This window comes from Bemisia tabaci, unplaced genomic scaffold (assembly GCF_918797505.1).
Source record: "Bemisia tabaci unplaced genomic scaffold, PGI_BMITA_v3".
Classification (NCBI taxonomy): Eukaryota; Metazoa; Arthropoda; class Insecta; order Hemiptera; family Aleyrodidae; genus Bemisia; species Bemisia tabaci.
In genome coordinates this window covers 263255-277195 of record NW_027311740.1, presented here as the reverse complement: position 1 = coordinate 277195, position 13941 = coordinate 263255, and the positions used below count along the sequence as shown (strand labels likewise).

Genomic DNA, 13941 nt, shown 5'->3' with positions numbered 1-13941 from the left:
ACTTACAAAGCTTATTTGTAAAATAAAGTTCATTTGACTGTCAGGAGAGATGATTCTTTTTTAAGCTGCCTTTTTCGTGAAAGTAATTTAATTTTCTGCTTGTACTTGGCTATTATTTACAACTATTGCTTGCCACTTAAGTCAGTATTTGTCTAATGAAAAACCTTCACTTTGTCAACAAAACCTCCAACCGAATTACTGCAAATGAAGTATACAAGGAAATATTGAAGAGTTTCACGTCAGACCATGACTTTGTACAAACTGTGCAAGATTTTGGATTTTCTGAGAGGTAAACACAATTACTTTAGGTATATTTCTCCAATGTAACTAAATAAAATAGTTTTTTAACTAATATTACACCTTGTTGGATGAAAAGAGGGGAAGAAACTGAAAAGTCATTCATGATCATAGGTAGTATAATCTAAAGCTTAATTCACATGGTCCAACTTTACACTTAACTTTTTTTCCCACTCTATTGAATGGGAATTTTTCCTATTTGAAGAACACAGTAGATACTTCCACGCATTGAAGTTGGAGGAAAAGTTGAATTGGACTTCACTGCAGAGGCGGATCCAGCAATTTAGCAACACCGGATTTCATCCATTTCAACCTTTGGAAAAAATCGATTTTTGTCGGAGCATCTGGCCCCTCTAAGAATCGATACATTTCCATAGGTTTAAATGGAGAAAAACAACGTTGCCGATTTGCTGGATCTGCCAGTGCTTCACCCTCACAATAGTAACTAATGTAACTCTTGAATAATTCTATGACAATCCCCCATTAACCTGTTGATCAGGTTCCTTGTTCTTAGCAATTATCCACCAGTGTCATGGTCCGAAAATAAATTTGTGATGTCCTCCTTAGTTTTGAACAGATCCTTTGCAAATCTCACAAAGAAGAAAAAGCTTTTTATTTGATTGGAGGTTGCGTGTCATCAGATTTGTCTTCTGGCTGCGCAACAGATCAGACTAGAATTGTAAAACCTTTCTTTAAATATTGAATCAATTTAAGGCAATTGAACCTTGTAATTATGGCATTTAGGTCTCATCTCGTGGACATCTTAAGGTGATTCGTCAAGCTCAAGTGACGTGGTCGAACTGGCATGCAATATATCGCATCTTTTAGGTAAAAAATCTCGGCAGATTTTGAATTTTCAGCAAAAAAAAGGACGATAGCCCCTGCGCATGAGCCTGAAGAATCATTCTAAACCCAAAAATCGGCAAAATTCAGAGAAATGAAAGCAGGATAGTGTTTGGGAAAAAACCTCGCATTCGATACCGAAATCGATAGCTGAATCGAATGCAAGGTTTTTTTCCAAACACTATCCTGCTTTCATTTCTCTGAATTTTGCCGATTTTAAGGTTTAGAATGATTCTTTAGGCTCATGCGCAGGGGCTATCGTCCTTTTCTTTACTGAAAATTCAAAATCTGCCGAGATTTTTGACCTAAAAGATGCGATATATCGCATGCCAGTTCGACCACTTCTTTTGAGCTTGACGAATCACCTTAACTTAAAAAATGAGGCGTATACTTACAAAGGAAAGAGGGCAGAGGGCAGAGTTTACTCTCTCGACTTTCAGTGTTTGGTAAAGCAGACTCAAATCAGATTAATTAAGCAACAGTGCTTAGGAATCATTGAAACAGTGATAACACTCTCTTCAGAGCTGTCGGACAAGAGGCAGCAGGCAGCGGCGAGAAAGTACTTGAAAAAAACTGGATAAAAAGAAACGATAAAATAGACGAAAGAATTTGCCACCGGAATTCGTAATGCAGTAGCAACATGCGTTTGTAAACAAAGCAAAGCAGTCGTTTATGCATGATTGTCAAGTTTAAGAAAAAGATACTTCATGCTTACATAAAACATGTTTTTTTTAAAAATTAATATTGCGACTCAGCAACTATGTACTTCTCATCCGGTGAGCTCGTGATAATCATCGGTGGAATATATAGTATGAGCATGTGAGAATTTCCCCTTAAAGTTATTTGAACTTTTTTATTTGGGGATTTTCCTTACAACGAATTACCTTTTATCACTCAAATTAAATGACACAGTTCTCAGTACCCAGCAGAAGAAAGCATAAATGAAGAAAGCGTGAATTTGGATGATGACGTCATTATTACTCACCGTTGATCGTTTGTTGAGTCCGATGAATCGTGTTCCCTAACCTCGCATCATCAGTTGTTACAATAACAATTACGAAATCCTGTCAAGTCAAAAATTGATAAGTTTTTTCCATTTATCGCTCTTTTATTGTTTGAAATTATTTCTGCCGTATTGTAATAGTTACAGCTTTTAATATTTCTTCCACGAGTTAAGTTTATTTTCAGTGACGATGTCTTCAGCAATGGAAAGTATCCTTTTTATCTTATCACAGTTCCTGAAGTCAAGACTTCTGTCATGACTCACTCAGTGGGGAATGCCCATTGTCCTAGCAATTCACTCCCGTCCTTTGCTCACTGTTTCAAAGGCAAAATTACAGTTCACTTTGCCCGATTACTTCTCTTCTCGATGTATAATATCTTTTACTTGAAAAAATTTGTATTTCCTCTTCTTACCGCAGCACTACCCGATTCTTCATGGCCATATCATCTCAGGATGTGAACCAATGGCTGTTGGCTCTCTACTTTTTTATTTATCTCTTCCTCAAACACATAAATCTGTTTTCGCTCAGTTATTTCATGATGCAAAAGCCCAATTGGTTCTTCCAATGCGAGAACTTTTGAGGAAGTGTCAGTTTATGAGTGCGGTTCCCCTCCAAGATTGAAGGGGAAGCGTCTTGCATGAATTGCTTTCTACCCGGACTGAGTCATTGATATTGACTGGAAAGTCTGAATGTTGGAAATAAGCTTACTTTGTTTCCAAGGACAGAAATTTTTGTGGTTTATTCGACTGTAGCCGTAAAATTTGACAATAGAACCACCATTGTATGTAAGTTGAGTTTGACGTGCTAAATCATAGCACCCTACCCAATTCTTAGGTTTATCCTTAACCTTTTAACTTCAGATCATCTTTTTAATTTGAAGTTTGCTGTCAAAGAACTTGAAAGAAACTCCAAAAAATGTGAAAAGGAAGAAAAGCTTGAGAAAGCCAAAACAAAGAAGGCCATTCAAAAAGGAAATGTGGAAGTAGCTAGAATCCATGCTGAAAATGCCATTCGACAGAAGAATCAGTCCTTGAATTATCTACGGATGAGTGCTCGTGTTGATGCCGTTGCTAGCAGAGTTCAAACTGCTCTGACCACACGCAAGGTGAAACAATTTATCGTAATTTTATACCATAACTGAAATCAAATGACAAAAAAACTGGAGGGATGAAGCATCAGGTCTCCAAACTGTAGCAGGGCTGAAGAATACTCCCAGGCGTTTTCATAGAGTGCTAGCACTCCAGTTGAATTGTGCATAGTCCTTTACAAACTGGGGAAAAAATTTCAGAATTAACATCCAGAATTTTAAAAATCACATGACAACCCTAATATTGCTGTGAGGACCAACTGTAACCCAATGACATTTAGTTGTTATACTTGAGCAGCCAGAGCGCTCATTTATGGTTGTACAGATTTTCAACAATGCAGATGTTGATTCAGAAGTTTTTTCTCCAAGAACATTTTAATTACATTACTTAGATATTAGCGTTATTTTTTTTTCTAGTAAGTAATCCTGCACCAATCTACCTCTGCAATTTTTTTTAGTTTAAATTACCTACTGCCCCATCCTCACCATTTTAATTCTAAGAGACAATGATAGTCAAATATCAACCAGGAGCCTTTTTTCACTTTCTACTGCAGTGACTTTTAACATTAGGACATCACTTCGTAACCGAACAGTACATAGGTTTTGCTCTTTAAGTTTTCAAAGTTTTTAATGCTGTCAACTTAGTTGAAGTTCCCACATTTCATGAAAAGAACATGTGAGGTTTTCATCACATTATTAATTACTTGGAAATGAAAAATTTTATTGTAATTTTTATTTGGTGGTCACGACTTTCTCTTTCAAGTAAATTAAAATTATCTTCTTGCTTGAAGAAAAATTTTGCTGGCCTGTCTCTCAATTGAGAGAATTATATGGCTATGTTTATTGATTGTTATAAGTAATATATATTTTTTTTTTCAAAAAAAAAAAAAATCCAGTATATTGAAAGAGTTATAACAATCATCATACGGCTACTCAGATTCATGTATAGGTATTGTTGGGCACCCATAAATTTTTTAGTTACTCGCTAGAAAACTCTCTTACCTAGTCTTTTCTCTAAATTTAAACCTGGAGTAGTACTTTTGAGAGTAAACCATTTAAATTACTAGGTTTCACCCCTTTTATCAATTTTTTAACTTCGCAGGTCACGCAGTCTATGGCAGGAGTAGTAAAAGCTATGGATGCAGCCATGAAATCAATGAACTTGGAAAAAATATCATCATTGATGGATAAATTTGAAAATCAGTTTGAAGATTTAGATGTACAAAGTAGTGTGATGGAGAACACAATGTCTCAAACGGTCACAACATCTGTTCCTCAGTCTGATGTTGAAAACCTAATGCAACAAGTTGCGGATGAAGCAGGGTTAGTATCTTTCTCTTTGAATTTCAGAATAGAAAAGGGTTCTTTACCCAACAGACAGTCAAGGTTTTATATGATTTATATAGGCTTTGACGAGGTATCAGATCAAGGTTGGACTGTCAATGTAAAAGTGATAGAGTCTACCGGCAGTGTTCGAAACTCATAGGCGCCAACGTGCCAAATGCGCCTAAAAAATCGGCCATGGCGCCTAAAAAATGAAGGCTCTGCGCCAACATGGCCCCTAAAAATTTCCCCTCAAAAATCTGGATTTTCACAGGAAGTCACACGAAGAAAACAAATCTGTTTGAATGAAAAAACTCAGAATTTTCAGCACTCCAAGAGAAAGCTTGCTTTTTCTATTCTTCACTATTTCATTCTTTGTGCTTTTGTTTTCCCCAAGTTACAGCTACTTACTATTTCTGTTACAAAAACATGTTGCGTCTAACTTTTCACTAAATGCGCCGTAATATATAGGCTAAAAGTCAATTTGGCCCCTAAAAAATCTTCAATGGCACCTAAAAATTGGGCTTGATGTGCCACATGGCTCCTAAAACTCAAAGGTGAGTTTCAAACACTGTCTACTGGCCTATCAGATTAACCTATTTTAGTTATTTCTTTGCCTTGTGAAGGTGGAAAACCAGTTCAAAATCACCTCAAATATTGACCGACCAACCAGGATTTTTCTGGTGCTTTAGTGGGTCTGTTGTACGGATTTTTTAAAATTTATTATCGGGGAATCCATCAGAAATGCCATTACATTTTTCTGTTTTCCATTGGATCAAATTTTGGCGGAGCGAAAGACTTTTAAATCCAACCTGTTTCAAACAGAAAAATGGCCCGTTAACAGCTTTCATGATGTCACAAGAAAAATTTGCCGCAGTGTATCCTTTCATCTGCTTTTGTTTATTTATTTTTAGGTTTTAATTGTAATGAAAGGTTTTATATCTCCTTCGTGCTTACAATATTGTTGCTGTTTGAAGTGAATATTTAAGGAGGAAGAATGGATTAAAGAAAATAATAATGCGGTTATTTTACCTCAATCTAGATTCATATAGTCTCTTGGACTTTAATTTACTGTGACTTCCTAAATTTCTTTGAGTAGCAGTAAATGAGTAACTGCGATCTCTCTTTCTCACTAAGATAAAACCTATTTAGTGCTACCAGTCCTAACTTAACAGGATAACTTTTGAATGATTCAAAGTTAAGTTTATTTTGGTTTATTTTCCAAAGTCGATTCCATCATCTATCTTTAAAAATTGTATTTCTGAGTTGCTGCAATGGTTTTACCTAAATGTGTATGTACAACATCACCACTGCAACATTTGTCAAAGTTACCTTGAGCTTTTACAACTTGCTAATTTAAATTCAATTTAACTTTCAGTCTTGAATTGAACATGGAATTGCCAACGGGACCCGCCAGCATTGGAACTGCTTCTCAAGCATCACAAGAACAGGATGAGCTTACCCAACGGCTTGCAAGACTTCGGCAAGTTGAATAGTAAAATATAAGCGGTAAATTGAACGTTGAGTTTAAGCATTGTTAAATTTGTTGTACATTCTTGTCTTGTTTTTCCATCATTTTGCTGGCTGCAGTACTTCATTTTTATGAGCTTTTTACCAGTTTAGCTTGTATTATCATACCTTTGAGGGGCATATGAATAACAGTTCAGTTGCACTAGTTTGTTATTGTGAAATTGCTGAGGGCCCATTTATTTTTGTCTTAGAGACCATGTTGATTTTTAAAATCGTGAACCACATTATTTGGTTCGTAATGTCGCCTACTCCCTGTCATACATTATTTTTCTTTTAATTGAGAAACGGATCAATGTGATTTTCTGAATTCTACGTTACTCTTTCTCTAGTAAATGAATATTCTGTGAAACAAGAGATTATGTTGCCTCTTTTAATTTAAAAATAAATAAAGTAAGAGGGGGAGATTTTGAAGCTCTGCAGTTGAGATACAAGGTTTCTGAGCCCAACCATCGATATTTCCAGTTCACTAAGTTGGGTTGGTACTACTATTAGTTCGCTATCTCAGTGTTTTAATTCTTCCTGGATTGTAATGCCTAAACTAAACCTGTCAATACACAGCCACCCTTCTGAAACTTCACTTTTAAATTTTTTAGGAGCATAGCCCTAATTTCTAGACTTTTAAGTAGTGTCTCCTCTGCTGATTTAATTTTAAATGCCACAACTTTAATTGGTTGAATTTTGATTGGCAAAAATATATCTACCTACTCATGCTCGCTCAATTGCTGCTTCTGTTTTTTTGCAGCCTAATGAGTCTGTGATTACCAAAAGTTGATCACATGCTCTTATTTTATCTATCTGTTTTTTAATTGTCTTTATAGTTTCTTCCTTTCACTTTTTCGCCCTAAGATATAGTTCTTAACTTCAAAATAGACCATTAGACAAGGTACAGTTTCTTATCTATTTTTCATATTAAACACAATTTGTGCAACAAAAATCATTAAAAGTCACTCCTGACCCAGATTTTGTTTTTCTGTGCATGAATTCAAACTTCCCGCCCATAAGAAAACCATAATCCACTTGAGTGAAATTGTACACTAAAAGTTATCTTAACAGTTTTGTTTTGCCCTATGATCACAGGGCAACTCCAATCTTGGTGCTTTGGCACAACTGTTGCACATTGGTTTACACTTAGGATAACACTTGGCAGGAAAAGAACACAGCTTAATTAAGTAATACTAGTTATCAAAACCCTTTGAGTGCATGATTTGACTGACGTAAACTCTGGCTTTTTCTGTAAGTGGGAAATTCAAATTACTTGTAAAAACTGCTAAATGAAAACGTTAACATCTTCCTTAGGGGTTAATCTCAGTAATTTTCATCTTGCGAATTGTGCTTTATGTAAAATTTTAAAGAGGGAACCTTTAAAAAATTTGTATCTTGTCTGTTGGTGCATTAACCCCACCCAAATTTTTATAATGATCTTATTAAATTAATGCAATATTATTCATGACTTTGTATCTTTCTGTTATCAATTTTTGGAATAATGAGAAACACTTCAGTTGAGAATAACATCATTTAAAAGGAAATAAACTTCAAATATTGTATACATTTTCAACTCCGTGTTTTCTATAAACGCTCCGTAGTCTCTAGTATTTTGTGTATTTTCTAAATCCGTAAGAATAAAAACATACCAACTTGGCAACTTAAAAATGCCCAATTTTCGTAAAAACCATTGAAGATGGTGCATCTATGTAAACTTGGGCTTTCACAGTGTCCCAAAGTAATTGTCCTTTGGCACCAAAACGCTTTTTCTTAGACCTACTTCTTCACCTATTTCGCAGTTTTTGGTGTCCCTTGAACATTTTCTTTTTTCCAAGCTAGTGTGTTTTCATTCTCTTCTACTCAACTACAACCTCTCTTAATACTAGACCTAAGCTAAGGACCATTAAAAGAGTACAGATCTATGGGTATTCGAAGAGGGACCCAAAAAAAACCGGAATTTTGCTGTAACTGGCAACGATGGAAAATATTCGGATTCCAGCGCTATAGGAGGTGTAACTAGGAGCTATGAAAAGTCACTATGCCAAATTTCAACTTCGTACCACATTTTCTTTAATTTTGGCGAGACATGGTTTAAGAGGTTGTCTGACGAGTTAATCGTTTTTGAAGGTGGGTCAATTACTTAGCGCTCAAGTTTTTCTCTCTTATTCGATATAAAAACGACTTCCTCTGTTAACATTTTGAAGTGCCGCTTCTGGAGGACAATGCTCATCAAAAACTTCAGTTTAAGTACAGTTTTTCGTTTTAAAAATGGTGCTGTCTCGCCCGAAACCCCTGTATGGCTCCAAACCGCCATCGCCATTGGATAGAACCGATGCAAATAATAAAAAAAAAATTGCATTTTTGTGAATGAGGGTGGTTATAGATTATTTAATTAACTAGTAGATATCATTTGAATGTAATACAGAAACATTCGAAACATTTCTGTAAAAAAATTTGGCCTAAAACGCGTTGTTGCTGAATTGACACCCCATTTAGCGTTCTGGCCAGTGACTGCCACTGGGCGTCCAGCCGAAGTTCGAACAATAAATCACACTATAAAACGAAGAAAAACATTTATTCACTCATGTCGTGATTGAAACATGTTCCCTGCAAGATTCACTCCAAAAATTGACAGAGTTAGCCGCGTATTGCCCGTGAAAATCACTCATCTTCAAAAACGACGAACTCGGCAGACAACCCCTTAAACCATGTCTCGCCAAAATTAAAGAAAGTGTGCTACGAAGTTGAAATTTGGCATAGTGACTTTTTATAGCTCCTAGTTACACCTCCTAGCGGTGGCACCCGAATATTTTCCATCGTTGCCAAGTTACATCAAAATTCCGGTTTTGTTTGGGTCTCTCCTTGTATATCGTGAAAATTATAGCGGGATTTTGTCGGTAAACCAGCCATTTAGATTCTTCTTTCCTTAATATGCATTTATTTACAGCAGAAAATTTAACAAAAATGAATCAAATAAAAAGTTGAAACACAAGTAGAAGATGGTGATGAAATTGATCCATGCATGCTTTCCTCAGTTGTAAAAGTCCTCCTAAGTCATGATTAGCTAAGAGTCATGTTATAGTTAGGTAGGTATTCTCTGTCGTTGAGGAGACTTATGTCCTTCTTAACCAATCAAACACTTTTGTGACCTCCACTCTTGTGGTCGAGTGACACACTGATTAACATTAAACAGGAAACTTTCATACCATTTTAAATGTTGCAAAAGTAACAAGTCTAATGTAATACTCCTAACAGAATAGAAAGCAAAAAAAGTTTTTTAACAAAAAATATGTTTGTTGAGAGGGGGGAACAAAGGAAGAAAGAAAGAGTTATCTTGTCTCTCCTTTTCGTGACCAAATTCACTCAATTAAGAGGACCCGAAGGCCTTTCAGGATAAAGGTGATCTAGATTTTCTGTCGCTCTGTAGTCATCAAACAAGTGTATGTCCAACGCCTGACCAATCCTGTGAGCAGAGAAAAAAAAAGTTAAGTTTAATATATATATAAAGTCGCTTTATAACGCACTCTGGCGTTCTACGACACCCAAACGCCACAAATGCCTGTCTTCCCAGAGGTTATCGGGCAACTGACGGACAAGTTAAGTTTAATCACAGCTAAAAATTTACTGAGAAAATATTGGGGGAAAAAAGTTAAATATTGGTATACATACTTAAATATGAGATGATACTTCATTCATTGTTTGAGTTACGTACGTGAGGACTTATCCATGGTGAATGTACAGAAATCTTGAGAGTTGATTGCAATTATTCGAAAAGTCCTTCCTTTTTTTAGAGGGATAAATTGACTATAGACCACATTCTTGTGACATTTCTTTGGAGAACAACTCTAGGATTTATGAGGGTGGCATTAAAGTAAAGAGACGTATGAAAGATCGGAGATTGTCATGAAATATTACGTAAAATTTCATAAGGCTCCAAAGTACATGGAAAACATGAAACTTTCACTTCAGGGGCTAGGTTTGCAATCCTTACCAAAAATTACCTCACAACATACTTAAAGAGCTGAATTTATTCACTTTCCTTGTGCTCAAGTGAAGCATGAGAGGTTGAAAAGAAAAACACGATGCCTCCAACAATGGTGGGAAAATTTTGATAATTACTTGTTTTGAGCTCATAATCTTCGATTTGAAACAAATCAGTAAGTTTCATATGAGTATTTGAAAAAAATTCTACTTGAAATTTCGAAATTGCATAGTTTCGCCACTGTGTAGGATGCTCAGAAAGAGAAATCAAAGAAGATTTAACAAATTAGAAATGGTTATGAAAATTTGAAATAGCAGTGGTAAAACTGTTCGAAAAAATACTAGCAAATAATCAAAAACATTTTGTCCTACGTCCATTTGGTTTATTATGTACCTTTAATTTTCTACTTTTCGTAATTTTTGTGTATAAAATTGCATTTTTTGGCCAAACTATTTTTGACTTTTATGCAAGTAATTTAATCTTAGACAATTTCAGCCTCTTTTAGTGTATTTTATTATTGATTTGTAGATCTTGAAACCTGGGCACTATGAGTAAATTTAACATAATTAAGACCCAACAAACTTCATGAATGGTACTTGTTGACCTAAATTCACTGATCCAAAGGAGTGCACCGAGTCATTTTTGTAATTTACGGATTATACTCTACAGTTGCAGCTATTTCCTGCTGCTAACTAAAATAAGGCCAAATTTAATAAGTCAAAAACATAGAAGATTTCTTACATTTTCCAGTTGAGGAAGATGAGAACAGGACAAATATATAGAAACACATGGAAACAAGATATGTATCTTGCTATGAATGATCCAGGTTTGTGTCTGGGCTCTGGGTCTTTGTGTCCAAAATTTTTATACAGTCGATTATTATAGGTCGGTGATGTCCTGAATGGTTCTAATGCTGGCTTGATTTTATTTGAAACAATATTCAAAGTAGAATATCTAATAGCAGGATTAGTGTGGATCGTATGTACAAGATCTGTTGCCTTTGGAAGGACTCCCTGTAAAAATCGACCAGCAATCATCTTGGTCATCTTCATTTATAGCTCCATATCCTAAAAAAAAAAGAGATAAAAGTTCAAAATGATGGAGCTTTATATGGATCGCATTCAGCAAAAATGAACCAGCGCAATTACAGAGTTTTCAAATCGTGCAACTTCTTCTTTACTTTTAAAAATACTCAACATATGTAAAGTATTAAAATTTACACAATTACTTTCCTTTGAAATTACAAATTTTTTTGTGGGAAGCAGAAACTATTTGCAACTCGGGGAGATTTCTTGGATACTTATGAAGAAGCAACATTTTTACAACACAGTAATCGCGCTGGTTCCTTTATGCTAAATGCAATCCATATGTATCGAATGTAAGTAATCACACAATAAAGTTTATTTGCCTCATAATACAGAGAGCAAAATATTTTTGCTCCCGAAGTCATGGCTGGATTTACATAATTGCTGCCCTTAGGCCATTAAGATTTTGCTGTCCCCTTGTCTTGTGAAGACGTTTCGGGGGGGGGGGGGGGGGGGGTTATGCCAATCGTAACATACTCAACATGTTGTTTAACACAGATTTTCAGACCTTTTCATCCCTATTTTTAGTTTATATTATTCATCATTTTTTGTTAGCCTCAGTGGTGTAGTGGTCAAGACAGTTCGCTGCCAACACTGAAGTCCTGGGTTCAATCCCCGGAGGTGACTGATATTTGAGGACACTCAAATATCAGTCATCGTGATCGTGGATGACTATGCCACTCCAACACTCTGTAACCCTTCGGGGTAACAGGGTGTGGGAGGGACATAGTTGCCGAGTAAGTAGTCCATCTGCACTTTTCGACTGGGTTGTGAAAACATCTGTGGTCACTCATAGTTTGCACGACTGCCAGCGCTACCAATCAGTGGAGATTGAAACAACACAGTCCAGCTTGGTGGAGGTATGGCCGTGCTCCATAAATCCGTGCTCTGCAGCGTCTGCCACAGTCTTTGATAAGACCTACTGTTGGCTATCAGACGACCGCTGAGCCTTGTGGGAAAAAAGAGTATACAGAATGTGTCAACAGTACAAAGTTAAGGAGCACAGTCCAACTTCACGGTGCACGACGGCAGTATCCAGTTGCCTTGGCCTCTTGAAGGCAAGGCTGGCCATACTTACTTGGTCATCATTTTTCAACTAATTCTTCTGGATTGAATTGCCACACCACACTTCCTGCAGCCCAGCGTTTTACCTTTGTTTTTCTCTTTACCTATTTTTTGCTGCCCCCCCCCCCCCCAAAATTTGCCACCTAGGCTGCAGCTTGCAGCCTCGAAAACCTATGTAAAGATCCGCCCTTGTTCGAAGTGAAATAAATACTGCAGCCCCCCCCCCCCCCCCCCCCAGTTAGCTTTCTCCAGAAAAATTAAAAGTAAATTAAGATTTGGGAAACTGCCATGGCAATCAACAGAATAATTTTTCACCCTTTAAATTACTGCTCAAGGCTGGGAGACTTAAGGTTTCATTTGCTGACATTGAGCGTCAGAGGAAATACGCTTGGACTTCTGTGATCTTGACACTATCCTCCTATATATATAGACATCTATTCAAAGGAAAACCATATTGAAGGCAATTTATGATTCCCTCCTGGATGACTGAGCGCTCAGGAGTTGCAACTCGTTCGAGTTTTTTTGAGTGATAATTTAAGTGGTTGGATCCAGTGATGCCAGGCGTACGGATTTATCCGTGCCGCGCGGACATTCCCTATACCGACACCGACCGCATAAGGACAAAAACCTTATGGGAAAAACGCTTCCCTATCTTAAAATATCCGTACGCGTGACGTCACAGAATGACGCTCAGCCAATAGTAGCACGGAGAGCCGTAGAGCGTACGGATCTCGTACACGGAGCACCCGGGAACACTGGTTGGATCTCAATACTTCAGGGGTGCCTCAAGTATGGGAGAGGTTACAGACAAAAGGAGAGAGACGTCACACGATAAGGGATTAAATTAAGTTTTGTTCCTCCCTTTTTCACTTGAGCTGCCCAGACACGATCAATGTCTTTAAGACACAAATCAAGGATAAAAAACGAGGATGATTATTAAGCTGAAGTCAGCGACGGGTAGAGTACCTGTATAGGGAGAGTAGCGACAGATCTGAAACTCCGAAAGTCCATCAGGCCTTCACCGATGCCTCCGCGAATAAAGTTAGGGCCCAAAAGGGCAGCCAACCTATGAATTTCGAATGTCCAGAGCGATTTACAAATACAATTGTTACGAACCGTCGTTTAGAAAGCATGTATTTGGTTTACTTTTTGCATAAATTTACTTATTTTTGCGAAAGAACGCTCATTTATATACATTCTTAGCCATCTTGGTTAGAATTGAAATCTGTAGGCTGGCAGTGAAATTTTGTGTGTTAGAAGTTGCTCAGAAGGGTGGCTGCACTTTTGGGCCCTAAGCAGCCCTAAGCCCTCCATGAACCGATCTGTCGCTACTCTCCCTATACAGGTACTCTACGACGGGAAGAGACTGGTAATTGCTAGTCTCTAGTAATTGCATTGACCCACAGCAAAAGAGACCCTAAGTTCTCATGATCCTCATATCAATAGGTAGGTACATTTAAACATTATTCGGGTGTACTTACGTGCGAGGTATTAATAAAACAAGTCGTCTATCCCTTCGTAATTACCAAGATCACTTCAATGTTGTGCATCATACCACTGATTCAGGATTCAGTGATAACATCTGTGATAACATTACATTACATTATACATTGCAACAAAACAAAAGACCTAACCTTAAAATAGCGATAACACCATCTGAGGATCTACCTCGGACACGCATTGAAACATCAAATAACGAGATACGAGAACGACCAGTCGTCGTCAGTGGTCAGTGGTAGTGAT

At 37.0% G+C, this 13941-nt stretch overlaps 3 protein-coding genes across 5 annotated transcripts in view; 1 reads left to right on the top strand and 2 right to left on the bottom strand.

Moving 5' to 3' along the window:
• The window catches only part of LOC109033021 (uncharacterized), a 39342-nt gene extending 37561 nt beyond the window's left edge, over positions 1-1781 (bottom strand). For 2 of the 3 annotated variants that reach the window (XM_072305702.1, XM_019045421.2), the window contains exon 1: positions 1536-1781. The gene's annotated coding sequence lies outside the window, so the exon portion shown is untranslated. Of the gene's footprint in view, positions 1-6; positions 172-1535 lie in introns of those variants that run through there. The other variant, XM_019045420.2, reaches the window with a different exon arrangement.
• A 373-nt stretch (positions 1782-2154) lies between these two features.
• On the top strand, positions 2155-7639 carry Chmp1 (charged multivesicular body protein 1). The gene is made up of 4 exons (XM_019045425.2): positions 2155-2352; positions 3005-3249; positions 4334-4554; positions 5933-7639. The coding sequence occupies exons 1-4, from the start codon at positions 2334-2336 to the stop codon at positions 6048-6050; spliced, it is 603 nt and encodes a 200-aa protein (XP_018900970.1). The 5' UTR covers positions 2155-2333; the 3' UTR covers positions 6051-7639.
• Positions 7640-8981: 1342 nt separating this feature from the next.
• Positions 8982-13831, bottom strand: LOC109033024 (uncharacterized). Its single transcript, XM_019045426.2, has 3 exons — positions 13680-13831; positions 10790-11115; positions 8982-9529 (listed from the first exon to the last, which is right to left on the bottom strand). The coding sequence occupies exons 2-3, from the start codon at positions 11098-11100 to the stop codon at positions 9430-9432; spliced, it is 411 nt and encodes a 136-aa protein (XP_018900971.2). The 5' UTR covers positions 11101-11115; positions 13680-13831; the 3' UTR covers positions 8982-9429.
• Between the last annotated feature and the right edge of the window lie 110 nt (positions 13832-13941).

What these genes read in the sequence shown, in the direction of transcription:
- Chmp1 (XM_019045425.2), top strand. An exon ending in CTGCTCTGACCACACGCAAG is followed by an intron (nt 3,250 to 4,333) that starts GTGAAACAATTT and finishes TTAACTTCGCAG; the next exon opens with GTCACGCAGTCTATGGCAGG. An exon ending in CAAGTTGCGGATGAAGCAGG is followed by an intron (nt 4,555 to 5,932) that starts GTTAGTATCTTT and finishes TTTAACTTTCAG; the next exon opens with TCTTGAATTGAACATGGAAT.
- LOC109033024 (XM_019045426.2), bottom strand. Translation starts at nt 11,100, where the DNA reads ATGAAGATGACCAAGATGATTGCTGGTCGATTTTTACAGGGAGTCCTT. An exon ending in ATCTTCCTCAACTGGAAAAT is followed by an intron (nt 9,530 to 10,789) that starts GTAAGAAATCTT and finishes CTCTGCTCACAG; the next exon opens with GATTGGTCAGGCGTTGGACA.